Source organism: Symsagittifera roscoffensis, chromosome 1 (assembly GCF_963678635.1).
Source record: "Symsagittifera roscoffensis chromosome 1, txSymRosc1.1, whole genome shotgun sequence".
NCBI lineage: Eukaryota > Metazoa > Xenacoelomorpha > Acoela > Convolutidae > Symsagittifera > Symsagittifera roscoffensis.
The window spans coordinates 65,208,993-65,236,271 of NC_087062.1; the positions used below are offsets into that span (position 1 = coordinate 65,208,993).

General features: G+C 35.1%; 1 protein-coding gene across 1 annotated transcript; it reads right to left on the bottom strand.

Annotated features, from left to right (window-relative positions):
• Nucleotides 1-4,597: 4,597 nt before the first annotated feature.
• LOC134839243 (neuronal acetylcholine receptor subunit alpha-2-like) lies at nucleotides 4,598-19,095 on the bottom strand. The gene is made up of 7 exons (XM_063854736.1): nucleotides 18,190-19,095; nucleotides 15,655-15,880; nucleotides 15,009-15,159; nucleotides 14,305-14,552; nucleotides 7,816-7,939; nucleotides 5,825-6,158; nucleotides 4,598-5,219 (listed from the first exon to the last, which is right to left on the bottom strand). The coding sequence occupies exons 1-7, from the start codon at nucleotides 18,552-18,554 to the stop codon at nucleotides 4,598-4,600; spliced, it is 2,070 nt and encodes a 689-aa protein (XP_063710806.1). The 5' UTR covers nucleotides 18,555-19,095.
• Between the last annotated feature and the right edge of the window lie 8,184 nt (nucleotides 19,096-27,279).

Consider the following 27,279-nt stretch of genomic DNA (forward strand, 5'->3'; position numbering starts at 1 on the left):
TTATTTTGACTCAGTTTTCTGCGCCGACGTGAGCATGCCAAACAAGTTGTTTTTGGTTAATTTTTGAAATGTTTTAATCAGATAGTTGCGGTTTTTTATCGAGGTCGGAAGGATGTTCATAAGATTTTTTTGGTTCATAAGACGACTTTTCTTTACAAAGTTGTCTGAAATTCTAAAACTTTGCTCTGATACCAGAAGTCTTATTTTATGTCAGTTATCGGGTGAAGATTCAGACATTTCCATAGTTATCGGGTGAAGATTCAGACATTCCCATAAATAGTAAATGTTATATTCTTTTCCTAAAAACTCCAGGTATTTGATTCAGCGCTAGACGTACTAATGAATTACTAATGACGTACTAGACGTATTAAAAAATAATGAAAAACTGAACAAGAAAAATAAACAACTGACAAATTGAATTCAAACGCAACCAGTCAAAACTAAAAAAGGTTAAAAGTGTTCGATTGTCGTGTAGTGAATACGCGGTTGGTTTCTTGATTGGCAAATAGGAAAGAGTGAGAAGATCAGGGGCGGATTTAGGGGGGGCTTACGCACTCCCCCCCCCCCTCAGGGATTCGACCCCCTGCCGACCCAAAGGTCCCCCCTTTGATACTTTTCAGAAATCCCTTTTTGGCCGACCGACCCTAAAATTTTTCTAAAGGCGCCTTCGGCGCCAATATATACTAACTTTGAGGGGGAGCGCGCGCCAAAAAGCGCTATTTTTTTTGTAAAATTTTTTCAAAAAGTGCCCAAAAACGGCTTTTTTGACTGTTTTTTCAAAAATTTGCCTGCAGCGCAGAAAACTTTGCCAAAATAGGGGCAAAACAGTGCTTTGGGAGAGCTCGAAAAATCAATTTGGTCGACCTAAAAAAAAAAAAAGGTCGTCAAAAGTTTGGAAAATTTTTTGAAATTCCCCCCCCCCTCTCGAGAAAATCCTAGATCCGCCCCTGGAGAAGATCATCAGAAAACAGAGAACAATTTATCAAAATTTGCTGAGAAAATTATAGGTAGATCAATGCCATTCTAACAGGTTTTATTCAACAAAAACATTGTCAGACACAATGTCATGGATTTTTTTTGTTCAACTTTTTTTAAAAAAAAAGGATGAACTTTGTATTTGGGTGTGTTTTAGTTGTTCTGCTTTTTGTTTCCTTTTGTTTTTCACGCAAATCAAACAATCATCGGGTTATGACGAATGATATACCAATTTAAAGCCCTTTCAATCTTGATTTGAATGACATTTAAAAACTTCAAAAATTTTTCTCAGTATCGAGAAAGTGGTTTAAAATTTTTAAGCGAGCAAGCGAGCAGGCTTAAAACAGCTTATTTATGCCTAGTGTATGCCGAGTTTTTATTGCCATTTTTGGGACCAAAAATTTCCATAAGTTAAGAGCAAAAAAATTTGAATAAAAAGTTAGTTTTGAATTTTTTAAGCTTTTTTTTTGATTTTTTCTCTTTTTGTTTAATCTGATTTTTTACTAGGACTATCGAACATGCCTAAATCATCATTTTTTTACGTCAGATCCTTTTATAAAACCACTGAAAAAACACTATTTTCAAAAAAAAAAACTTTTTTTTTGTGTAGCGTTTTACAGACCACGATCGTAACTTTCTGTGCTACTTGTACAATTACCAGGTATCCTTGCTTTGCTTTTAACTTTGATAGAGATCTCGCTAGAGATCAAATTATAGGAATAGAATTGGTTCCAACTAAAGTGATTGCTATTTAGTTTTTCCATGTTTATCGAATAGTGTTCCAGACATACTTTTGTTCTGCCATATTCGCTACATAATGAACGCAATTGCCGGCGTGAGTTTTTTTGAAAGTTTTGTCGAGTGGCAGCTGAGCCGACAGTATAAGGTTAATTTCCCTTGAGCGAAAAAAAGAGATTGTTGTCAAGACAAAAAAGCAGCTTAAAAATTTTGAAGTTTAGAGCTTTAAATACTTTTGTTTTTTAAAAAGGTGAATAGGAGGGCAGTTAAAACTTAAATGTGGCAAAATTAAATCACTTAACTGATGAAACATAAACTAACTACTTCAAAAACTAGCAGACAAAAAATTGTGCAAACGACAAGCCTAAAAAATATATAAAAACTTAACTTCAAGAGGGGAAGTTTGCTTTCAATTTAGAAAATTTATCGAAAAATCTCTCGTCTAGTAAAACACTAAGAAAACAGTTAATTGCCTGCCTATCGAGTGGTGTTTACATAATTTTTTGGATGCATTTTCTATTTCGACTAACTTCTTCTTTGCTTTTTAACGCTCTGTCAATGTTTATCTTCCGACCAATTTACTGGGGTAGCAGGGAACTAAAGCTTAATGGGTGTTGTTGTACCATTTTTGGATAGATCAAAGTAAGCGCGTAGGGGTTTAAGTGTAGCAGCATTTTAATGCCATTTCAGCCGTAATTTGGATTCCGGTTACAAGTGGTCTGAATTTTTTAGTTTTAAAACTGTTTGTAGTCATCAAAAATACATTTTTTCAATCAATAGAATAACAAAAAAAGCACCTTCAAAACAGAGGCGAAGCGGAGCTTTGCACTACTTGCGATAAAACACAAGCATAACAAAAAAACATAGGTCAAGAAAAGAGTTTAAATGTTGAAAAAAAACAAGATGAACCAAAATTTTTCCAAGTGATGATGGAAAAATTTTTCCAATGATTAGAAACAACTAGGGTCCCAGCTATAGTTGGAGGTACGTGTTGGATATTGAATGAATTTTTCATACTGATGCGGAGCGAAAAATGAGATTTCAAAAGTTGGACTTTGCCCAAAACCTTAGTTGTTTTTCTTCTAAATTAAGTGAGAAGAGTTTAAAAAATTTAAGATAATCAGTTTTTCCAAGGAGATAACATTTTTCTTACCAAAAAATACAGGAGTCGCCGCTTCTGTGGGAACAATTATTGCAATCAGTTTCATCAATTAGACTTTTCATCTCATATTTGATTGTGTAAATATAAGAAAAGTAAAAAAAAAATTCTAAAAATTCAAAAAATGGTCAACAAATTTTCCAAAATACGTTACTTCTTTTCTGCAAAAAGCAGGTTGTGAACTCTTAAGCAAAAAAGATTCTCAAAATCGAGTTTCTCAATTGAACGCAGCAACCTGAGAGTTGGCACGGTAGTTTTCGCATAGAAGAAATTTCCAAAACGTTGACTTGTTTTGAGTCGATAAATTTTTATAAAAAAAAATTTGAGTCTAGCCAATTATAGAGGTAGAATTTTATCAACCTGCTGTCTTAATTAAACCTATGATATCGGATTTGGCAGTATAGTTAGCGAGAAAAGTCTAAAAAACGATCAACAAATCAAATATTCGACATTTCCAAAAACCATAGCTTTTTGTGTGAAAAAAAAGAGTAGCCGCTTATGCAGAAGAGATATAAGCAACCTGTAATTTCGATGGCATCCAAAATCTCAGATTTGAGAGGGTAGTTAGTGAGAAAAGTCAAAATTCCCAATAAAAAACGATCGAAAACACCAAAATTTTGAATTTCTCAATGATAGTTTTGATGTTAGAAAAATTTTGAGGTAGACGCGTAAGCAATTAGATTTTCGCAACTCGTTTTTTGAATTGACAACAAATCCCAGATATGGCACGGTAGTTTTCGATTTTCGAGAATATTCAAAAAGATAAAGAAACTCAAGTTATCAAAATTTCGACTTTTTCGATAGCGAGAATTTTTTTTGTACAAAATTTTATGAGTGGCCGCTCAATCATGAGAACTTTCCACTATCCGTTATCTTCTGCGATCCCATTATATCAGATTTGAGCGTTTAGTATTCGAGAAAAGTTAAAATGATTCAGAAAATGGTCAAAAAGGAAAACTTTGACTATTCCAAGGGCCATAACTTTATGTGTAGAAAATTGGGCGTAGCCCCTCATGCAAAGAATTTTTCAGAACTGTTTTTTTTTTCATTGAAACTAAAACCTCAGATTTCACAGAAGTAGTTTTCGATAAAACGAAAAAAAAATTCAAAAAAATAGGTCAAATTTTCCGGAGACACTTTTTCAAAGCTGGTAGACATAAGGTTCAAGTAAAACGAGACTCTTAGGGGTTTGCAGGCACACAAAGGAGTAGGCGGTTTTGCATACTCCTTTTTTGAAATTGGGTAGAAGTTTCTCAGAAAACTAAAATTTATCCAATAAATTTGGAAATAACTTTCTTAACGAAAGAAAAAAGAAATTTCAACAAACCAATTGGTAAACACACTTGATTACCGCCAAGTAAATCAAAAACCAAGCGCAACATCAGAAAAACGATTCCAAGATCGAACAACTAAACTAAAGCCGACAACAGATAAGCAGACAACTATTTCGCCGAAATATTTTCAGGCAAAAAAAAACAAAAAAGAAAGTAAACGAAGCCAAGTAGAATTACAAATTGCAGGAGTACATGAAAACATAAAAACAACTAAAATGAAAACTGCATCCAGCAAAAAAAATCTAAGCTGACAGAAAATAAGCAGACAAATAATAAGTCGACAATTTTTTTGAAACGGAATATTTTTCTTTTAAACAAATTGTTAACCCGAAAAAAAGTATATATTCCGCTTTGATAACGTTTGCTTATCGCAAGCGTAATAAAGTTTGCATTATTTTGTCTTCTGACTATTGAGTGGTGGTGGCGCATGGAAGTAGTAATACAAAATCAAAATAACTGCTAAAACGATTACAAAAACAAGCGTGTTGACTCTATTCTGAATATTAGCCAGCAGTCTCCATTCAAAAATAATTTGACTGTCAGGTCGGCCTTGATCGCCGCGCAAACTATGTCGACGTCCATTTCTGCTCCGAGCTGTCGGCATCAGAGAACTGCCGAAGCTGAAGGGGTCCGAGTCGCTGTAAGCGTCCGAATACCTAGTACACACTGCGACGCTTCCGCGCTGCTTCTCAATTTGCTTGAAGTCGTACTGGAAAATATCAGAAGGAAGAAATCCACTTGATCTTCGCCGAGCAGTTGAAATGGTCATTGGACGATCGTTTTCACGCAAGTCCTCGTTATACATTGAATAGTCAGTGTAATGATTGAAGATTCCGAAAGTGGCGCGCTGGTTCTGATTGCGACTGGAGAAGCTCTTCTCGTTAAAATGCACAAATTTGGAGGTCGATGCTTCTTGTAATTTGCTTTTGATGTTGTTTACTTCGGCTTGAGAAGCTGCCGCCAGCCATTGTGCTTCAAGTGCTTCTTTCGGGTCAAGAACAGTAGACCCATTTCTAAACCCAAAACAACAGTCGACTAACAGAAATGTGAATCTAAAGTCCTTAGAAATTCCGTGTTGAACATAAAATATAATGAAACTTACCAATCAAAATAAAAACAAGGAGAGCCGGTTGCCGGTTAATAAACGACTACAATTGTCTTCAAAAAAATAAATAAAAAATTTTTTTTAAATTTTTTTTGCACTAAAAACGTCATATAATTTCGAAAGATTTTATTTTGCTAGAGTTTTCTTGTTTAACTATGTTTTCTTTTTGTTTAAAAAATACCAACTTTTATCCTAAATTGGCAACTTTCATACATAACGAACGTAAATTTCACTCATAACGAAAGTAACTTTCATAGAAAACAAAAAATTTCCAACCAGTTTTTCTCGACACTAAAACTTTTTTTACTAAGGTTGGAATCACGACTGAAAGGGCGTTAATATGATATATCACTCGACCCAGTCCGATGATTATTTATAGTAACTGATTTTGCGTGGAAAACAAAAAAAAAACTAAAACACTCCCGAATACAAAGTAAAACACACCCGAATACAAAACACACTCGAACAATAAGAAATATAACAAATTTAGAAGCAATCGAATTGATTACTAACTTAACCCACGAGGAAATGTTTGCAGTTTGGTTATTGCCACCATTTGGTAAGAATGCTTCTGTTTCCGGACTAGGTGCGCCAGATTCTTTTTTGGAACCGAGCTCTGACGTCATATATACCCTCTCTTTATCCTCCTGATTAGCCTCCACTGAGTTATATACCAGAGGTGAAATAGGTTGAGGGCAATAGATGTTGTTGAGGAGATTGTAGGGACCTTTAGGCCCAACTAATTTCCGCATCTGCTCCCCCATCCGCCTCATGAGGGGGGATGCCCGACAATGGATGCTGGAGAAGAATATGCACATTGTGAGTACTTGCATCAACAGGGATAGAGCTGAAAAAATGAAATTTACGTTTTTTACAGAAACTGAAGAATCGGCTCTGTTCAGCTCTTGAACAACTCTGTTGCTTAAAAAAGGTTAACACGTACATTTAATGTTGCTTTATTTTTCACCTGTGGTCCACATTAAATGTTTCATAATCGTCAGATTGAGCGAAGAGATTTTTGAACGAAGTAAAGAGACATTTTTGACACACATTTTTATGCCAGTTCTAGGTGGTTCTAGTTTGACTGAGAAACGATTCTGTAAATCCACCCTTTGAGTATTTTAGGCCATTTTTTGTTGGTCGATCCAGCAAACTTATCCAACTTTAGGGAGGGAGCGCGCGCCAAAAAAATAGCTTTTCTCCGCCCAAAAACATCTGAAAAATAATTAAATATCTTCGTCAGTGCATCAAAAAACTTTCGTGAAGGTTTTTAATGATGGCCAAGTTTTCCGTCATGCAAAACCCCCGAATCTGTTTCGTTTACGGCCCCCAATTTTGCAAATCAACATGATTGGCTGAAATCAAACCAACAAACAAAGCCAGACCGAACATCACTTTGGGTAATAAATCAACGAGATTTGCATTCTTCTGAGCTGAATAACTAAAATAGACCCTACCCAACCTCCCACAGAGAAAAACGGCGCCAACAGAAGACGGTTTGAAAAATGGTAACAGGCTTGAAAGGAGGACAATATTGCATCAACATCGCAATTCCTCTCTCGTCCGTAAACAGGCCTCTGCCAGTAACCAAGTATAAGACTGACATCACATTAAAAATAAGCCATTTGATTTGTAGAAAACTGAGTCAAAATTCATATAAGGTTACCATAAATCTTGTTCGCATAGACAGGTTAATTAGCAGATAAGGTTATTCTGACGATTCAGGTCGTTCCCGTTGGGGATTAAATGATGCATATAGCACATAGATATTTTTAAGTAGGTTGATTAGCTGAAATAGTTCATTACCTCAACCAATCCCTTCCCTAACCCAACCCCTAGGGTCTTAACAACTAATTAAGTTATACTGGAAATGAGGGTAGAGTACTAGTCAATGCAGACGTAAATGTGAGACTGTACGAAGTCAAAAATAGCCTGCAGTTTAATAGCTATGAGCTGAAATCAGACTGGATTTTTTTTAAAATAGAGCAAAAGAAGACAATCAATTAGTTCCGCAATGTCATGATTTAACTCAAAACTCCTGAACCAAATAACCCTAATTTTATCGCCATCCGATATTTGCAAGATAGCTAGCGAGAAAAAATAACAACACCCAAACAGAGCCACAAAACACAGATCTGCAACAAAAAAAATAAACGATTGAAAAAAGGATATTTTAGGTATCACCCCCCCTCCACGTATGGTTATTGGTATTGAATGTCCCCCTTAGAGAATTGATTTAACGGTTAGGCATATGTTGTATGTGAACTTTCAATATCTAGTAAGAAATCTACCCGCAAAAGGGGTGCGGGACAGCTGAAGAGCTCCAAAATTGCAGCTGAATCAAAAATTGCACGCTTTTTCTGCATTTGCCAAAAATTTTTCAAAAATTGTTTCGTAGGGTCTAAAATACCTAAGGTATGTTCAACATTTCAGTGTTTTTTATACGGCTACTAAAAATGTAGGCGTGTAATTTAAATTAATTCAAATAGAGACTTGTGACTGACCAATCATGAAGAGGGAGAGGAGTAGGAAGAGGCCTAGGACTGAGATGCCTCCTTGGGGGACCATCTCACTCACCACCATCAGATTCACACTTTGGGCCAGGAACACTGTCATCCCATATGTCACCTACAAACACCAAACACCGAGTGCCAGCTAAACGCAATAAGTGCCTTTTTAAATTCAACAGATGCCATATTTAACCGCCATATCGAGCCTCCTCTACGTTTAAAAATCAATTTCAACCGATGCTAAATTGATTTAAAACCATTTTCTGTCTAGTAAATTGGTTTCATTTTCATCCAATTTTGAGCAAAAAACAAAATTAATTTAAGTCGATATAAATCAATTTTTGTCTACGTTTTTGTAGGCTCATTTAGTTTATTAATAAAATATATTTAAAAAAATGAAATTTTCGAATTGAAGCTAAAAATTTTTAATTTCTTGTCACGTGTCGTTACAATAAGCAAATTTTACAAAAATACTAAAAAAATGCCGAAAAAGCTAAAACTCTCCGAATTGTATCGAAATTTTTCTAGGGTGGTATAGGTACTATAAAGTATGGTCTATGCGTGGGAAAAACACAACCAATATCAGAAAAAATGCTGAAAATACAGAAAAAAAAAATTATTTCTAACAAAATAACAAAAAAAAATTTCAAGCAACAGAATAAATTTGCACAAAAAAGCTGAAAATATCAAAAATTTATCGAAATGTTTCTAGGGTGGGATAATTTTTGCATAGTACTGTTTATGCAGGGAGAAATACAAGCAATATCAGAAAAAAAACAATGAAAAAAAAACAGAAAAAAATTCATGGTTTTCTTCAGGGGCGGATTTAGGGGGGGGGGGGGGGGGCGGGGGCGGGGGGGGGGGGGGTGGGGCGGACGCCCCCCCCCCCCTCAGGGATTCGACCCCCTGCCGACCCAAAGGGTCCCCCCTTTGATACTTTTTCAGAAATCCATTTTTGGCCGACCGACCCTAAAATTTTTCTAAAGGCGCCTTCGGCGCCAATATATACTAACTTTGAGGGGGAGCGCGCGCCAAAAAAACGCGATTTTTTTGTCAAAATTTTTCAAAAATTGCCCGAAAACGGCTTTTCTGACTGTTTTTTCAAAAATTTGCCTGCGGCGCAGAAAATTTAGCCAAAGTAGGGGCAAAACAGTGCTTTGGGAGAGCTCGAAAAATCAATTTGGTCGACCTAAAAAAAAAAAAAAAGTCGTCAAAATTTTGGAAAATTTTTTGAAAATCCGCCCCCCCCCCCTCGAGAAAATCCTAGATCCGCCCCTGGTTTTCTTACATAGTTTGGGCCCAAAAAATAATTCATATTGATGGCGTTCTATGGTTTTATTGCATATTTTTGTGCTCAAAATGTAATCTATTAAAGCCAAATTTATGATTTCTTAAAATAGCTTTGGCCCAAAATCTGATTCATATCGATAGCGTTCTATGATTTTATTGCATTTTTTGTGCTCAAAAACTATTATGTTGACCAAATTCATGGTTTTTTAACATAGTTTTGGCCCCCAACTTGATTCTTTTTCAGAGGCGGATTTAGATGGGGGGCTGGGGGTGGACCCTTTGAACTATTTAGAGATATCCATTTTTGGCTTATGGACCCTAAAAATGTTCTGAAGGCGCCTTACCCCCTGCCGACCCAAAGGGTCCCCCCTTTGAATTTTTTTGAGATATCCATTTTTGGCTCATGGATTTTAAAAAGGTTCTGAAGGCGCTTTGGGCGGCAATATATAATATTTTTGTGGGTGGAGCTAATTTAGCCAATCAAAACTCAGCAACATCCATAAAATACTTTGTTCACATTCTTAAGTCAACTTACTCATAAACCGAACTCGCCAAAATGTAAAACTTATATTTAAAAATTATTTCATTTTCCTGTTTGATAAAAACAGATATTATGACAAAATTATTAAAATCGGGTTTTTTAGTTGTTTTATCGAGACGCTTTGGAAATTTTTTTCACTTTTTCCTAAAGTATTACCAATGAAAAGTCCGCCCACTTTTCAGTTTCTCATAAACTACCACTTCAAATCTGATGTTTTTGGCTCTATGAGTAAAACGGACTGCCGAAAGCTCCCTTGCATAAACGGTTTTCGAAACAAAAAAATTATAGCCTTCACAAAAGTCAAATTTTCCACTTTTTGAGCGTTTTTTGAAACTTCTTGAATTTTCTCAAAAACTTCACTCCCGAAACTGAATTTTTGATTTCCGTCAAAAAAACGGTTGTTATCAATTTCCGTGCATCAGCGGCTACACCCAATTTTCTACAAAAAAGTTATTAGCTCTCGGAAAGTCAAATTTTCTATTTTTTTCCTTTTTTTTAAAACACTTTTTCACTTTTATCAAAAACTACCCTCCCAAATCTTGAGATTTTGGTTTCAACGGGTAGAGTAGTTTGTGGGTAACCCAATAAATAAGCAGTTTCGGCCGAATTTTTTTACACAGTAAGTTATGACATCGGAAAAATAAATATTTTGATTTCTTGTCCGTTTTTTGAAACTTTGAATACTCTCGAACATAAATCAATCTGATATCAAGAATTTAGTCGAGGGAACAGGTTGTGGGAACCTTCCGTCTATATGATGATACGCTCTAAGACTTGTTCAGAAAAATATGTCTCTGGTAAAATTCTAAAAATACGAAAATTTCCCTCAAATTTTAATAGTGCTATAACTAAGTTTTGGGTGAAGCTAAATTTTTAACGTTTTGAAATTACCTATTTCATCTCGCCTGAGAACAACTGAAAATAACTTATCAATTAAATAGGTACCTCTAGCTTTAGCTGGGCCTCTAGTTAGATGCAGAGTTTTGCTCAGACCAGAAAAAATACAGAAAAACGCTCCGGAAATAATGGCCGCCTTCACTGCTCAAAGTTCGACCTAGTTAGAAATTGACTGAAAATTAAGTGATTGCATTTGTTTTAACCAAACCGGTCTTTGAGATCAGTGTTTTGATCAATTTTTTGTGTAGCTTAGCGAGAAGAAACATTTAAAGAGCAGCACAGAGAGTACAATTTGATAAATTGGTCATTGGTACCAAATTTGTCTGTATTGACTCAATCAAGTCTATTGATTGTATTTTTTTTCATTATCTGTAGCACAGAATTTGGGGTTTTGGAAATGAAATGAGTACGAAGATCAAAATTCCAATATTGCATCAAGTTTTATATGGTAGAAAGAAGCAGAATGCATTTCATCAAGCCTCAGATTTCTTTTACTTGCTTTTACTGGCGTCCTGTTATCACTTTTTGATTTGGAGTGGACGAGGAACGATAGATGTCAACTTATTTTTGCAATAAATACTTTTGCGTGCACTATTTTTGTTCCGACCATTAAAAATGAGGAGTAACTTTGTTTTGGGTTTGTTTGTTTTTTTTTTCTTTTTTTTTGCTTTTCACGCAAAATCAGGTACCACAAAAAAGCATCGGATTATATTGAGTGATATATCATACAAAAGTCTCAGTCATCATTCGATTGACGTTAATAAGCTTTCAAAAAGTCCCAGAGTCGAGAGAAACCGGTTTGATTTTTTTTTCCGTCTTATTTCGACAGAATAAACTGAAGACGACTTGTTAAATTGGTCATTTAAGCTTAAAAAAACTTAACTTTTCCGATGGAATCCAGTTTTGAAAGCTATGTCTGGCGCTTACTTGGCCACAAATAAGAAAAAAAATATTGTTTGAAAATAAATAGAAATGTTTTTAAATTTTTTTTCATGTTTTTGTTTGTAATTCTTTTTTTTTGAAGATAACTGTTGTCGATTGTGCCTAATTTACCAACTTGTTACGCGTGTGTATAGTTTTATCATCAATACACGTATTAAAAACGTTACTAATTTGAAGAACATAATAATTTGAAGAATCTTTAGCTGTAGTTTATATGAATATGGTCGGAACATTCTGCGCTACTTTTACAGCGACCGGCTATCCTTGTTTGTTTTGCTTTTTGATTTTTTAAAGAGGGCTGGACATGCAGTGCAATGAAGCAGTTTGTTTCTAGTAACACGTTTCTAGACGCAAAACGTTTCATTTTTTTCTTCACATAGCTTGTTGGAGATGATTTTTTAATGTTTGTTTTTCTTCTTTTTTTTTCTAAATGATTAATTGATCAAAAAATTGAAAGGGACCCTTTAAAAAAATTTGATTGGCAGCCTTGAAAGTGCCAGCCGCCCAACTTTATCCACTTCATGGCTTGCTACTATATTTTTTCGATCCATTCTTGCCGATTCCGAGCCATATTTTAAGTCATAATTTGTTTTACCCATTCTTACTTTTTCAAATTAATATTGTAGTCCAAATTTTGCATCTGAAATTATGTTCGGGATGTTTAGTTTGAATGCTTTTTCGGAGCCACATGAACATCAGCGAAATTTATAAATCATTGCTGGTCTTCTATTGTTAGATGCAAATATCTCAAGTAGTTACGCTCCGCCTAATCTCACCACTTTTGGGGACTGAAATTATCCCAGACAGCTAGCAACCTAAATCAATCAACCAACTTCAAAAAGTCTTCAAAACCTTGAAAGAGAAACAGAACTAAGAGATTTAGGCTTTGCCACCTTGCGTTGACTTTAAGAAATTTTTTTTTAAATTAAGTGATGCAAACTTAAAGTAACAAGAAAAAAATGCAACCAAAGATTTTCTATGTATCCGCTGATAGTTACCTAAATTAGAATAAAAACCTATGAATAATCCTTTAAAACTTTGATAAGCCTTAAAATAATGCAGACACGCTTTAACCTCTGCGATAAAGCCTTTTAGATTGTTGGTGAAATGGTTGTGTTACTTCATGCGTTGCAGAACTTCCTAGACAGTGTCCTTTTGCAAAATCAGTCTTTGTTTCTAAACAAAGTTGACTGCTTGATCATTGTTAAAACAAAAATGGCATTATAAAATGGTCTGTCTAATGACAGTATTCGTTAAGATAAACATATGTGAAAGTGAGCTAATTGGCATAACTTCTGTTCAACTTAGACAGTAAAACAAACAAAATCTGTTCGAAAACTCCAGATTAAAATTAACACCCTGAGAATTTTGTAAATTTTCCTTTGAAAGCTTTCATTTTCTTCACAATGAAAAGACCAATTTTGCGAGGCAACTTCAAAATTATTTATTTCAAGGCCTAAAACCAACGGAAAAGGCGCAAAAAAAATTGTTAATTGCTCGTAGCTGCAAAATAATGCAACGCCATTTTTCTAGGAACGCCAGTTTCTGAGATCGAAGGGAAACCCGGGTTGACCTCAATAAACTAAAAAGGATTAACATGCAATGAGAATCAGTGAATCAATGAACCATCTCCATTTATGATAATTGCGCGACTGGCTTTTATACAAGAATAATTGTGGTTTAGTGGATTTATTTGGCAAGCTGCGATATCAAAAAGGTAGAAAATCTGAGTAGTCGATGAACTATAGCGTGTATTTTCATTCTCCCACACACAAAAAAAAACACAAAAATTATCATGAGTCTCCTATGTGAAGCACGAATTATTTTGAATGTTTATATCGGCATGATATTCTATATCTGTAAAAAAAAAACAAGTCCGAACTTTCAACCACTTAAATTATTCACGGTGAAAAGTTTCTAGCCAGATCCAAATTGCTCAAACAATTATTAATTATTGAAAACGAATTCTCGCTCTTTTTTCAATCTAAGATTTTGCCAAGCATATATATGATGATTTAAAATACAAACTTTTTCAAAATTGTGCTAAAAGTTTCATCATGCTAAATCATGCTATCGCCTCTTGAGAGCAGCTCGAAACTTTTTAGTAGCTATTTCAAGTAGATTTCTAGACATTTGCTAATTTTAAATATCGTCAGCCTCTTATTTAAGCATTGAAGCATTAGGTCGTTTTGCCAAAATTTTTCTTAGAAACCACATTTGCCAACATCAAAGATTCATATATGGTTTCTTAGAAAGCAGTGGCGGATTTAGGGTTTTCTCCAAGGGAGGGGCAAGTTTTCGAAAAAAAACATTCGCAACAGAGGCAAATTTTTGAAAAACCAGGTCAACACGATGTTTTTAAGCCTTTTTGGAAGGTTTCAACCAAAAATAGTATATTGGCTTCAAAAGCGTTTTTAGAAAATTTTTGGAGACGGTTACCCAAAAGTGGATGTCCTAAAAAAGTTTCAGAGATACGACCCATTGGATCGCCAGGGGTCAAATCCCTGAAGAGTAGAAATCATACTTCGGATTCATTACAAAAATTCATTGAAAAATTAGCTTTCATGTCGGCGATGATTTTTTTTCGGCTTCTATGGAATCATATATAGTGCGATTTTTCAAATATATCATTATTAATGCGAGAAGCTAACAAAATTATCTCCCTGTAGTCTTAATTAATAATCGATACCTTTTTCAGTTAGTTGGGGTTTGATTGGGCAAACTTAGTATGAGATCCCAACTAAACTTTTAAACTAGTCACGGTTTCTCGATCCGTTGTTCTTGTATTTCACTGCGTTGTTCAAATAACTCACTTTTTCTCCTGTTTCGCAAGGAATGAGGAAATTGAACACGCAGAGGAAGTTGATGAGTACACTGGGTAGGATGACATTCAGCAGGTAATAAGTGGGCTTCCGTTCGAATACGAGACTGAACGAGAGGCAGCTGAAATCTGCCCTATGGGCCTCCCTGCTCTCCAGCGAGAAGGGGTGTCGATGTCCAGAAGTGTCATTGAATACGAAAGGAAGTTGGATGTCGGGGCCAGCCGAGTTCAAATGTGGCTCTAAAAAATTAACAATGTCCGATTAAAAATGATTATCATAATGAGGATGAATAGTGAAAGCCTTCAGAGAATCAACACTGCGAATCAAGTTTAACGTCTTTTTCCCTTTTTGTGTTGGGATCCAAATGGCTCTAAGTGGCAAAGAATCAGCCTAGCGAGCCTTCTATCTAAATCGGTAAATGTCCTAATCGCGTATATTAACATGCCCAGAGGTTCTTTGAGTTGTAATATATTTTTTGACAGGTTTTTTTGATAATTTTCAATCTAAATTTGGCTCAGAGAATACAAAAATTTTCTCTTTTTTTGAGAAATGAAGGCCATGTAATGAAATAATTATTAGTAATCTAAGATCTTGTTTTGATGAAATTTTTGCTAGAACACTGATTTGATTTGATTATGAGAGAGCAAAAAGATTTGATTATGAGAGAAAGGTTTTTCACGATGAACCTTTCTAACCTTTGTAGACTTTGTATCTGCCTGTGAACGAGAGTACGTCGAACTCGGCGTTCTTTTGGAAGAACATCATGTCAGCCGCGCCCTCCTCCTTGGGCCGAATGTCCACCTCGGAAGAAGTGTGAGCCCAAGATCCCACGTCGAACTCGCACACCTGATATGAACTAGTGTTTCACTCAATAGCACTAGACAATAAATAAATATTGTAGCCGTACTTGATTTTGTTTAATTTCGTTTTGCTTAAAAATTTTTATTTCATTCGAAAAATTCTTTAAAGATCTGTTGGAATGACAAAATACTGCCCCGAGCGACGAATTCTAGTATTCGGAAAAAAAAAAAATTTCGCTGCAGTTATATTCAATCTGATTTCATATATGCTGTTTCTAGGCCTTCTTCCGTCTTTTTTAACAAAAAAAACTCAATCATTAAACAAATTGATTTTTTGGTTGAAATTGATGGAGTAAACTGCCCACTAGTTTGTGAAAAATTTAATATACTTCATGAAAAAATTATATAAAACACTTATGAATATAGGTTTAGTAGTTCTTTTGAGCTCTGGTTCAAATTGACTCGGTATGTAATTATTTTCTACATTCTTAAAAATACAGTTCAAAGTAATAGTGAGCGACGGAAGTAAAAGGTCGCTTACTTGTCTGTCATAGGGGAAGAACCATACGTCCATGACACAGACTAGCTCTGTGCGGAATGGCTTCAGCACCATGGTCATTCCGTCGAACAGAAGAGCGGGCTGGGAGGGGAAGTCTTGATTGAAGTGACTGCCAGACAGTTGGGTGAAGAAAATGATATCCGGGATCCACAACTCATGTGGGTTGAGATCTATCCGGGAGATATTGAAGAAATTATCAGGAGTCCAGCTAGAAAACATCAATCATCTATAAGTTTTCTCGAAACTAAAAAGCAATTCGGCTTTTCGGAATCCAATTTCGGTCTAGGCAGTCTGGAAGCACCAAAACTTTACCGCGACCGTTTGACTATAAAACCATAACGACCCGGGACTCATAGCTCAGGAAGGAGAGTTTACTTTTCGAGAAATTTTTTAAGATGCTCATTTGATGTAATTTTCCCGCGTTCATACAACTCGATCAGAGACATTCAGCCAATTTAAATTCAGACAGTTCAGTCAAAACGAGTGAGGCAATTCCGCTAAACACTTTTCAGAAACTTTTAACGCTTTAAAAAGTGCGCTCAAAAATTCTTCACATGCAGCAAACCATCAATGGTTTATTCAGACGGCTTATAGTTAATTCCTTTCACATGCAATATTTAAAATTAAGAAAATAAAAACACCTAAACATAAAATTTTATACAAACCATAGTCTTTTTAAACTTACAATAATGGATAAATAAAAAACTGTACAAAAAACTGCACAATACTTAAGATTTAGCCAATTTATATGAAAGCCGACCCGATACTGAGAATTTTACAGGCGGTCAAAAGGACATCAGTTGAAAGAATGACCACCCCTACCAAGTACTGGCCACGCAGTTACGCTGATATTCATATCGAGCTTTGGGCGTGGGAGGGTGCAACATTAGTAGTCAGGTAATATACGTAGTTGGTTGAATATAAATTGAAACATAAGCTTCTTTAAAATAAAAACTAATTACGATTAAATTATTGTCCACTACCGAGTTAACTATTTAATTTTTGCAGTTAGTTGGTGAATTTACACAAACCACGATGATAAATAATTATTAGTAAGTAGTCTTAACAATATGTTGAATAGAATCTGAATAGTTCCATTATTTCCTTTTTATCAAAAGTTGACGTTAAAAATGGTTATTGATACCGTGAAAAAAAACTTACAAATTCGAACGGCCAAAGTTGCCCATTATTGGGCTATAAATTTGCTCCCTAATTTAGCAAAAAAATGCATCGTAATAATTTTGGTTAAAATCTAGCAAATTACGTAGTCCAATTTGAAAAAAAAAACATTCATAAATTATTTTCCGGATAACCTAATGTTCAGACTAAAAAAGTGACGCGGATAAGGTCAAAAAATATTAGAAAAAAAATGGTCTAAACCTTTTTGCTTGCTGAAAGCTTAATTTAAATTGTCCATATATGTAAAAATCTTGTTTATTATAAAAACTTAAATTCTCATCTTAAGAATAGCAAAATAAAACTATAGCACAACATTTACTTAGAGCGCAAGCATTCCTAAAAAGGTCACTGTTAGGAGAAACTTTACCAAACACTCATTCAGAACTTGCAAACTGTATTTAAAAAAGCATTTATTGAAAAATCCCGAAAAAGAAACCAAAATTTAACCTGAAAATTTACTTTATTGCTCAAATTTTATTTTTCATCTGATTACAACAAAAGGCTCAACTTGATGCAAATAAAACTAATAGCTTAAAAATATGTTTTTCGTGAAAAATTATTTAAAAAACTGAAGCCAGAATTCAAACAAATCTGCTCAAACTAGAGTAAATCCTTGAACGTTCTGAAAGCTTTTTAATGTCTATAAAAATTTTGTTTTGAAAAACAAATGTAAATTTCAAAGAAAATATCACGAACTTTTTTTTAGATTTGTTCATAAAATTATAGAAAAAACCAAGTTTATTTCGTTTATAAACGAAATACAAAGTCCACATAGCTTGCAATTATTTGACTTTGAACAAATAAAAAAACTGCCTCTCAAATTTGTCTAGCACGGAAGATCTGAAGCGTTAACTATCCCAAATTCTCCAAATTGGCAAGGTTCAGTTGTATGTTGCTGCTTTTGCAAAAAAAAAATCACAGCTCAATTTTAGTTTAAAACGCTAAAATATCGGAAAAACAATTTGGCAATTTCACAGGCAGCGTGGGTAATAAAAAATGAGTGAGCCAATTGAGCTCAATTAACTAAATTTGATTTTAGTTTTTAGTCTGAAAAAAAATAATCAGTGATCAGAATACTGTGCACAACCTGCACATTGATCATTTTTCGTTCAAAATGTTCAGGTGGCATCTAAAATTAATTTTAGCAAAAAAAATCAGACCGTTAAAGAACGCAAATTTTTCCAAATCCATTGATTCGAAGCCGCGCATGACGTTTGTTTTTGATTACGTCAAAAAACGTTACAATATGTCCTAATTCTGCGTTAAAAAAGCACACCCTGGGTTAAAGTTCCTTCTCACCCCTTGGTTGCGAAACAATTACATCTAAAAGAAACTAACCTGATATGTTCGTTGTTCCACAGCATTTCCACCCAGAAGTGCAGATGGATCTTGCCCTGGATACTATTTGCTCCCAAAATCTGGTACAACAGCAATCTAAACTGGACCGTTGTGCGCACTGCCTGGTCACTTACAGGTCTAAAGTGCCTGGAGTTATTACGTAACACATCTCGAACTAAGTTCTGTCCCGAGTAGTGTTCAATGCCGTCCTGTTCGTTGTCGATTAAAGACTGACTACGAGGATACCCGTCAGGACCGTAAAGGTAATAGTAATCTTTGCCCTTTTTCGAAATTGCCTCAGTCAATTTGAGCTCAATGTTAACTATTAATAGCAACAACAACCCGGATGTATAAAACGAGCACATTCTTAAAATCTGGTAACCAAACGTTCAAAGTTTTTCAGATGATGTTACATTCGTGGTTTTTAATTTTTAGGCTTACCAGAGCGACTAGAAATTGAACTTGCCGCGCAAATTTTAATCCGGTTGTTTTTTTTTTCAAGCGCACCGAAGTTGAGGTACTCTCCACAGAAATATAATATAATGCACCCAAATGAAATTGCACACGATGAGTGCCTCAAATTTGCATAAAATTAATGAATGTACGCAGTATAATTATGTTATTTTGGTTATAGTTAGAACTGAAGGACCAGGAGGGTAAAATATCAAGAATATAAGGAAATGCTCCTTCTTAGGATTAGTCTGTCCCACCCTATACAACTACCAATAGACCTTGCGCATTTTCAAGGAAATGAGCTCAACTGCAATTGGCTCGCAGTAAACTGAGCCGAAATAATGGAAAGCTAGAAATAAAATACCTGACAGATAACTGGACTAACAAGGTAATATGAAAATTGTTTCAATATAACAGAAATTTAAAGAAACCTTAGCTTGTGATGTTTCAGCTTTATCATTTATAGTTTTTAGAGATTTACAAGATGACACCCCCCTGATTTATGTGACAATTAATTTTCGTGACTGTCAAATTTGCTGGCGGCAAAACTTCAACTTTTCAAAATTAGTTGTATTCATTCTTTCGATTGGCCTCGCACTTCACGCTAACTATTCAGTAGACATAAAAGTCCAAAATCCTTGAGGTAAAAACAATTGATCAAAAAATATTAATCAGAAGCAGTTGAACATTAGAAGTTGAACATTAGAAAAATAATCATTGACCATCGGATTTTTCTCACATTTTAACGGTAAACTCGCAATTATAAAAAAGCCAAATATTTATCATTTCGAAATATGAAGAGAAAGTGAGGTATTCTTGCCTCTAATTATCTATGCCCCGAAGAGGGTCAGTAAAGAGGTTCATTAGAACAACCCACGGTCGAAAATGGACAAATTATCAATTCGATTAAATCTCTAGGGTATGGTGTTCCTTTTTGGATAATAAGGATGGCCTAAACTAGAATATGGTACTTTTGGATTAGCGCTTAACCTTAACTTGAAAATTGGGATCACCGATCTACATTAGTTGGTACTTTAGTTTTAAAAAAATGATTTCATTATTGTTTCGACCAACCCCGTGGGTGGGAAAAAGGATTTTTTTTCGCAAAGTTCGGTTTTTTGAAGATAAACTTTGGAAGGTCTGATGGGTAAATATCATTTTAACTGTTATACTTCATCTAAAAAATCAACTGTTTATTTTCTAATTTCAAAACATATAGTTAGTTCATTTAAAAGAAAAATGAAAAATTCTGTACAAAATTTTGTTGGATCATAAATGCATTGATGACTGTGAACGGAATATTCTCTGCTACCAGCACTGTGACCAGCTTTTCTAAGGTTCTTTTTGATGTTGATTTGGACGAAATTGGAAAAGTTATGCTTTACAAGTTGAAAGCTGGTTTATAGGGGTGTACGGTCCTTAGGGATGTGACGACCCCCTCACCACCCAACACCCCCCCCCCCGCATTCCTACAATTTTGAAATGATTTTAGCCGCCCAACACTAAAATTTTGGCGCCAATATATAAAAATTTAGAGGGAAGACCACACGCCAAAAAGACTAAAACGACATTTTGGCCCTTTTTTGTTAAAGTTTTTTCAGTTGCGCAGAGATTTTTGTTAAAATACTGTTCTTAGAGTTGGGGGAGAGCTCAGGCAATCAAAATTAAGTAGCATATTAAAGATTGACTTATTCGGATTTTTGAAAATCGACTCCTCTGCTATACAATGATAATTTTCTATGATTTCATTGCTTATTTGCGAGCTCAAAATATGATTTATGTGGACCACATTATTGAATTCTGGGGCTCTTTTCCAGTTCCCCCCTTTCAAAATAACGAGTTTTATATTTGTTTTACGTGTTATTATGGCTAAATGCGTGAAGTTACGCTGTAAAGTATAAAGAACAAATCTGTTCAGAATTGTCGACTTGTTCACGACGCCAAATTTCATTGCATTGTGACAACGTTAAATAGACTTTTCAAAATTGAATTTGAAATGGGGGAAACTGGAAAAGAGCCAATTCTGGCACGTGTTTTTATTTGAAAAATTGAAAACAAAACATTTGAAATTTTCGGCTTTTTTCCAGTTTCCCCCCTTTCAAATTCAATTTTGAAAAGCTTATTTACCGTTGTCATAATGCAATGAAATTTGGCGTGGTGAACAAATCGACAACTGTGAACAGATTTGTTCTTCATACTTTACATCGTAACATCACGCATTTAGCCATAATAACACTTGAAACAAAAATAATACTCGGTATTTTGAAAGGGGGAAACTGGAAAAGAGCCAAAAATTTTTTTATAAATACCGGGTTTTTTTGACTGGTTAACAAAAAAGGCAGTTTTTCCTTTTTTTCCCCCACCTGAAAATTTTTACATGTAAATTTTTTGAAAACATTGTCCGATTGAAATGAAAATTTACATACGGCTAATAATAAAACAACGACAAAAATATTTGGTTTTCATACTCAACCTCGTAAAACCACTCATTACACATATATATTGAAGCTCGTGTGAAGTGGGGGGGGGGAGCAAAAAGAGCCTAAAAAAATGTTTTAAAATGGACCTTTTAGACCCTTGAATCGACCAGCTCTGAGGTCCTTTAAAATGGACTTAAATGAGATTCAGATGGATTTAAGTGCGATTCGGATGCATTTCAGTCGGAAATCCATCCAAATAAAAAAAAACTTAGAAACCAGATCTGAGCATCTTAAAATCTTTCTTATTTCAGATCTTGTCCAGACATGGGGGATGTTTTGCTTGTACATGGACATGTCTGAATCAGGACTAAGGCAGGTATGGATTTTGTCACACATGCAGACCTGCTCAAGGCCTGATTCAGACCTGGAACATACATCGGTCAGATCTGGTTTCCAAGTTTTTGTTAGGTACGGCATGTGACTAATCACTTCAAAATGCGTAAACCTGGAATAGGTAGAATTGTTCCCTATTTTCATATTAAATTAACTGTTCGTGAAATAAAAGATTTTTTCAACCCTCGTCAGAAGAATTCCACCAGTTTTTGCTGAAGTGAGCTCAAAATAAAAAGCTTCTAGTTCAGGTGGGACGGTTTCCTTTCTTTTTGGCTAATTATGGAGGATTTTCGTAGATTAAACAGAACCTTCAAATTTCGAATTGGGCTTACTGTACAATAGATTTAGGCAAAACCCGTGAGCGCTGTCCGAATAAAAAACTATGAAACAAAGAGATGAAATAAATCTTTGATGAAAAGACACGGTACTTGAATATTTCAAACTGTGTTTCAATAGCGCAGGGAGTTCATCCTTATTGTGTACTCTTTTTACAAAAAAAAACAAAGCAAGGCACTATGTGATCTATTACAATATAGTATTTCAGAACAAAAAGGGAGATCGAATTCAAATGAAGTTGATTAATTTTTCATAAATCAGACCGTACTTCTGTGGAAGATGCTTCGTAGTAATTTGGAAGGTAATTTGGGGGAAATGGATATTAAAAAAATCTGGATATAAAATTGATAATGACAAAGCAGCTAGGAAAAATAGAAGATATATTTCATACTTAAACAAATTGGTCTACTTTTTTAACGAAATATTCTATCTAACTTATATGTGTGCATTTTTTTTAAAAGCGTAGTCACGGTTCCAGAAATTCAATTAAGTAAATTTGTCTTCTGAAGGCTATTAGTTTTTTAAAAGCAACATCATGGCGGAATAAAATAGCTGTAGCAAAAAATGGCATTGCTTCACACGGTTACAATTAGGCGCTTTTCAATTAGTACCGCTTTTTCCTCGGGGAAAGGCTGTCCCAATTGCAGACTGCTGACGGGGAATAAATGACGTGAGTGAATATAAAACTTGATCTTTTCATGTCTGAAGCACGCCATCAGCAACTAGCTACATTTCTTAATTTAGAAAAATGGATGTTTATCGATCGCCCCCTCTCCCATTGCAAAAGGGATGGCAATTCGTTACTAGGCTTACTATCTGTATTTGCTTCGCCACATGATTCATCTGAATTTTCAAATCAGATATCAGAGGCTGGAGAAGAAAAACACACTATTTTTTCATGTGTATTTAAGAGATCTCTATATAAATCAAGCACTCACTCAAAAGAAACTATTAGTTTAATCGGTTGCAGGTTTGCGACATCTGAGAATCCAGCCAGCTCTCTAATTGAAAGTAAGAGATGCCCTCGTCTGAGTTCAGAAAAAAGAGATACAGTTACAAAAAAGGATCGAAAGCTAGTTGCTGTGCTAGTAGCTCAAAATGTTCCGACCATATTCTTAAAAAAACGAATAAAAAACTTTCATGTTTTTTTTTCTCCAATTTAGTCACGTTTTTTGTGCTTGTTGTGATAAAAAGATCTGACGAATACCTAAAATCTAAGCTTAAAAACTCAAAAAATGGAAACCAGGTTTCCACAAAAACTTCGACTGTTTTTGAAAAATTTTTAACGTCGTTCAAATCAGATCTGAAATGGCTTTTATATGATAAGTCATTTCAGCCATTAGGATTGTTTGTGGTGAATGTTTTGCTTGAAAAAGAAATATATTCTGCTCGCTGAACCTTATTCACTCGAAACAGACCGAAAATCAAAAACTTCAGAAGACTTTTTTTCGACACTGAGAAAAGTTTTTCAGTGTTTTTTTAATGATGTAAGAATTGCAATTGGAAGAGCTTTAATATGAAATATCACTCGACCTATTTCGATGATTTTTTGTTGTACCTGATTTTCCGTGGAAAAAAAGAAAAAAACTTAAATATACCTGAATACAAAGTTCCTCCCCAATTTCACTTGTCGGAACAAAAACTATGTACAGAAGTAAAAAAAAACTGAGTTTTCGTCAATATCAATTGAATCCCGATAAATTTTTTGGTGATGACACTCAGCCCACTTCAGCGATATTTTGTTTTTTTTTGTTTTCAATTGCTCTTGAGGTGTGCATCATCTATAAGAACCCGAAGAGATTTTTTTTTGTAAATGAAAGGCGTATGCAATTTTTTCTCTGCCTATGCAGAGAATGTCTCCAAATATGCTAACTTTACACAAAAACAAAGACTGATAAGTTATCTTGGAAGGTTCCTTGTCTGTAGAAAGTTAGTTTCAAGTGAAAAACGTTTGCATGAATGCCAAAAGTTGTGGTCCCATGAGAGCAGTTTTGAAAAATTTAATTTCAGAATACATGTATTGCAGTATAGTGGTAAAAACCCGAAAAAAATATTACAATTCGATTAAAAGCACAGCAACAGTTCTCGAGAAAATAACTCTGGTACCAAATTTGACTGATTGAAAGAATCTATTGGCAAATAATTTTAACGTTTGGGTAATTTGACAAAGAAATCGCATTTTTTTGGCGCTCGTTCCACCCTCAAATGTGTAGATATTGGCGTAAGCCAATACATACTACGATCAACCGTTACTGAGATTTTTTATGTAATTTCACGTCTAATCTCCCATTTAGCAGGAGAAAGAATATTCTCAAGACTGTTCCCCCATTACAAAGCCCTGGTCACAGATGAGCACAAGTTTTTTTTCTACAGGCAATGTCTTATCAGGATCTTAAAAGACCAGCCCTGAGTGAGACATATTTTTACCTGCCGCGGTCATGTTCATGCCTGCCGCAGACATGGTAAAGCCTGAACAAAACTCTCCTATTAGAAAAGGGAGTTGTTAAGTAGATTCAGCTACCAAAAACAGTGGAATTGTCAGCCAATCAGAATGCAGCAAGAATACAATTTCCGAAAACAGTTAGAAATAACAAATATTAGCCAATCAGATTCAACCATATTAACTTCAGTTCAAGAGATGTAGAACCACTGACTGAGGGCCGTTTAGTTTACAAGACCTCAGCCAACATTCGACGTCAGTATATCTTTAATTTGAGAAAAGAGAGCAAACTTTCAAATGACAAGCTTTCAAAAAAGTAGTTTTTGGGCCTTGTTTTTCAAAAAAAAAACGACAAAAATTGTTTTTGTAAAACTCTGCTTTCTTAATGCTTAGGAATAACCTGAAAAACCAATTGGATTGCGAAAACCAATAAGCAAGAAAGAAGAAAGAAAAGAAGGATAGATTTACTTCCGCAGAAGACAAAAAACTTTCAAATTTTCGAATTCAGTTTCGAAGCCAGATGTTTTAGCGTTACAATCGAGCCGTTTTCCAAAAATTAAAGACTCAGAGCGTACCTGTTATCATGTTTTTAGACTCAATCGATTCACGAGGGCAATAGGAGGCTTGCTGGTTGAGTTCAAATACAGAAGAGTGGTTGTGCAGTGAGTGTAAAAGTGCGTGCGATACACTGTGGTTTTAACTGAGTTCCCTTTGTTAATCCAACGCGACTCGCTGAGAACGTTGTCTGAGTCGAGAAAGTAGTAAAAAAAACTGGAGTCAGCTAATTGGATGTTAAGTTAATTTATGGATAGTTGACACCCCAGCGATTCTTTGAAAGTTAAAATTTGGGCTAACGATTTCACAATTCTCGACATTGATTGCCCCTGAAACCAGAATATTTAATTTTGAGTACTTCGTCTCGGGAGTCCTGCCTATGATTTGGTTGAAGTGATTGAACCAGCTTCAAAAACAAAACAGAAGGGCATACACTCCTGCTCATACTTGGAACCATTATAGCTTTTTCTTGATACAGGATTGTAGAGTCACTAACAAAGTTGAGCTCGTCACCTTGCCTCAAAAGTTTTCGAGTTAATGCTTCAAGAACCAGCCATCTGAATTGGAAGTAACTCAAAGTAAAAATTATCAAAGCTTTTAATATCAAAAATCCTCATGAAAACTTTCTTTCATGCCATTCAAGTTGGCTTCCAATTTTCATAACTAGCAGCCATAATTTTAGCGAGGTTATATTTTTAACGTTCTTTCAGATGGTCAAAAAACTGAACAGCCTGATAATCTTCACCCAACTCTACAGCTTGGTTATGGTTATCTGGGTTCAGTGTTTCGCAGTGTTTTATTGAACGCCGCTGAACTGTTAATCATTTGCAAAAACAAACGAAATGGTAGTCACTCCAAGGATGATCAAGTTTAAAAAAAATTTTAGGTTAGCGACAACCGCCGACCCTTAGCTGCAAAGATTGGGTCAATTTCAGGGGCGGATCTAGAGTTTTCTCGATGGAAGAGCGGATTTTCAAAAAAAATTCGTACATTTTTATCGACGTTTTTTAGGTCGACCAAAATGATTCACTATAAACACCACGTTTTTCTGCGCCGCAGGCAAAGTTTTAAAAAAACAGGCCAAAAAGGCGTTTTTAGGCTCTTTGCAAAATTTTGACCAAAAATTGCGTTTCTCGCCGCGAGCACACCCCTCAAAAATTAATATATGTTGGCGCCTAAGGCGCCTTTAGAAGAAATTTAGAGTACTTCACCAAAAAAGATATCTCAAAATAGTACAAAAGGATGACCCTTTGGGACGGCAGGTGGTCGAATCCCTGAAAGGGGGCGTCCGCCCCCTTCCTCAAATCCGGTACTGGTCATATTAATCTTTTTTGTTACAATCCGTTGGTTATGTGGGCAATTAGTAGTTTCCAATTTACGTGGGAGTTACGGGCTGTACGTACTAGTTTCTAAAGTTTCTAAGCTGTTGTGTCATGGAAGTTTCTAACCTGTTTCTAAGCTGTTGTGTTGTTTTTACTCGACAGAGAAGTCGCACGGTTATTTGGTTCGGCAACAGCACCTACTGGAAAAAACTGTCGGTTTTAAAAGACTGTCGGTATTTAAAAAGCTGTCGGTTTTAAATGAAAAAACGTACTCATTTTTTAAAATCCGAGAGTGTTTTCAAATAGGATAATTCTACGCAAAAACACAAAAACTGATCAACAACAAAACCCTTGAGTGATTGAGCGTTTTCTGATTATAATTTTTCAAATGAATTATGAATATCGACGAGGTATTGTTTTTTGAAGTTTTCTTGTCTGTAGAAAGTTTGTTTCAATTGAAAAATTTTTGCATGAATGCCAAAAGTTTTGGTCTCATGACAGCAGTTTTGAAAAATATTATTTCAGAATTCATGTTTTGCAGTAGCAAAAGTGTAGTTTGTTTAGATAGTAGTATAAGCACAAAAAAAATTTACATTTTGATTAAAAGCACAGCAACAGTTCTCAAATAGTTAACTCATGTACCAAACCTGGATGAATGAAAGAATATATTGGCAAATAAGTCTAACTTTTGCCAAATTTGACTATGAAATCGCGTTCTTTTGGCGCTCGTTCTACCCTCAAATGTGTATTTATTTGCGTAAGCCAATATATATTGCGCTCAACTCGTACTATTTTTTTTGTGCAATTGCACGTTTTATCATCCATTTAGCACGGGAGAGAATATTCTCAGCACTCTTCCCTCATTATGCAGGTCTGTTCACAGATGAGCATACGTATTTTTTTACAGACGTACCTGGATCTTACATGATCAGACCTGAGTGAGACATGTTTATACCTGCCGCAGTCATGTTCATGCCTGCCGCAGACTTGATAATGTCTGACTAAAACTCCCCCCTATTAGAAAAAGGGGATTGTTGAGTAGATTCAGCTAGCAAAAATAGTGGAAATTTTAGCCATTCCGAATGCAGCAAAAATACAATTTCCGAAAACGACAAAGTTCTATTTGACAACAGCTGTTAGAATTAACAAATATTAGCCAATCAGATTCAAC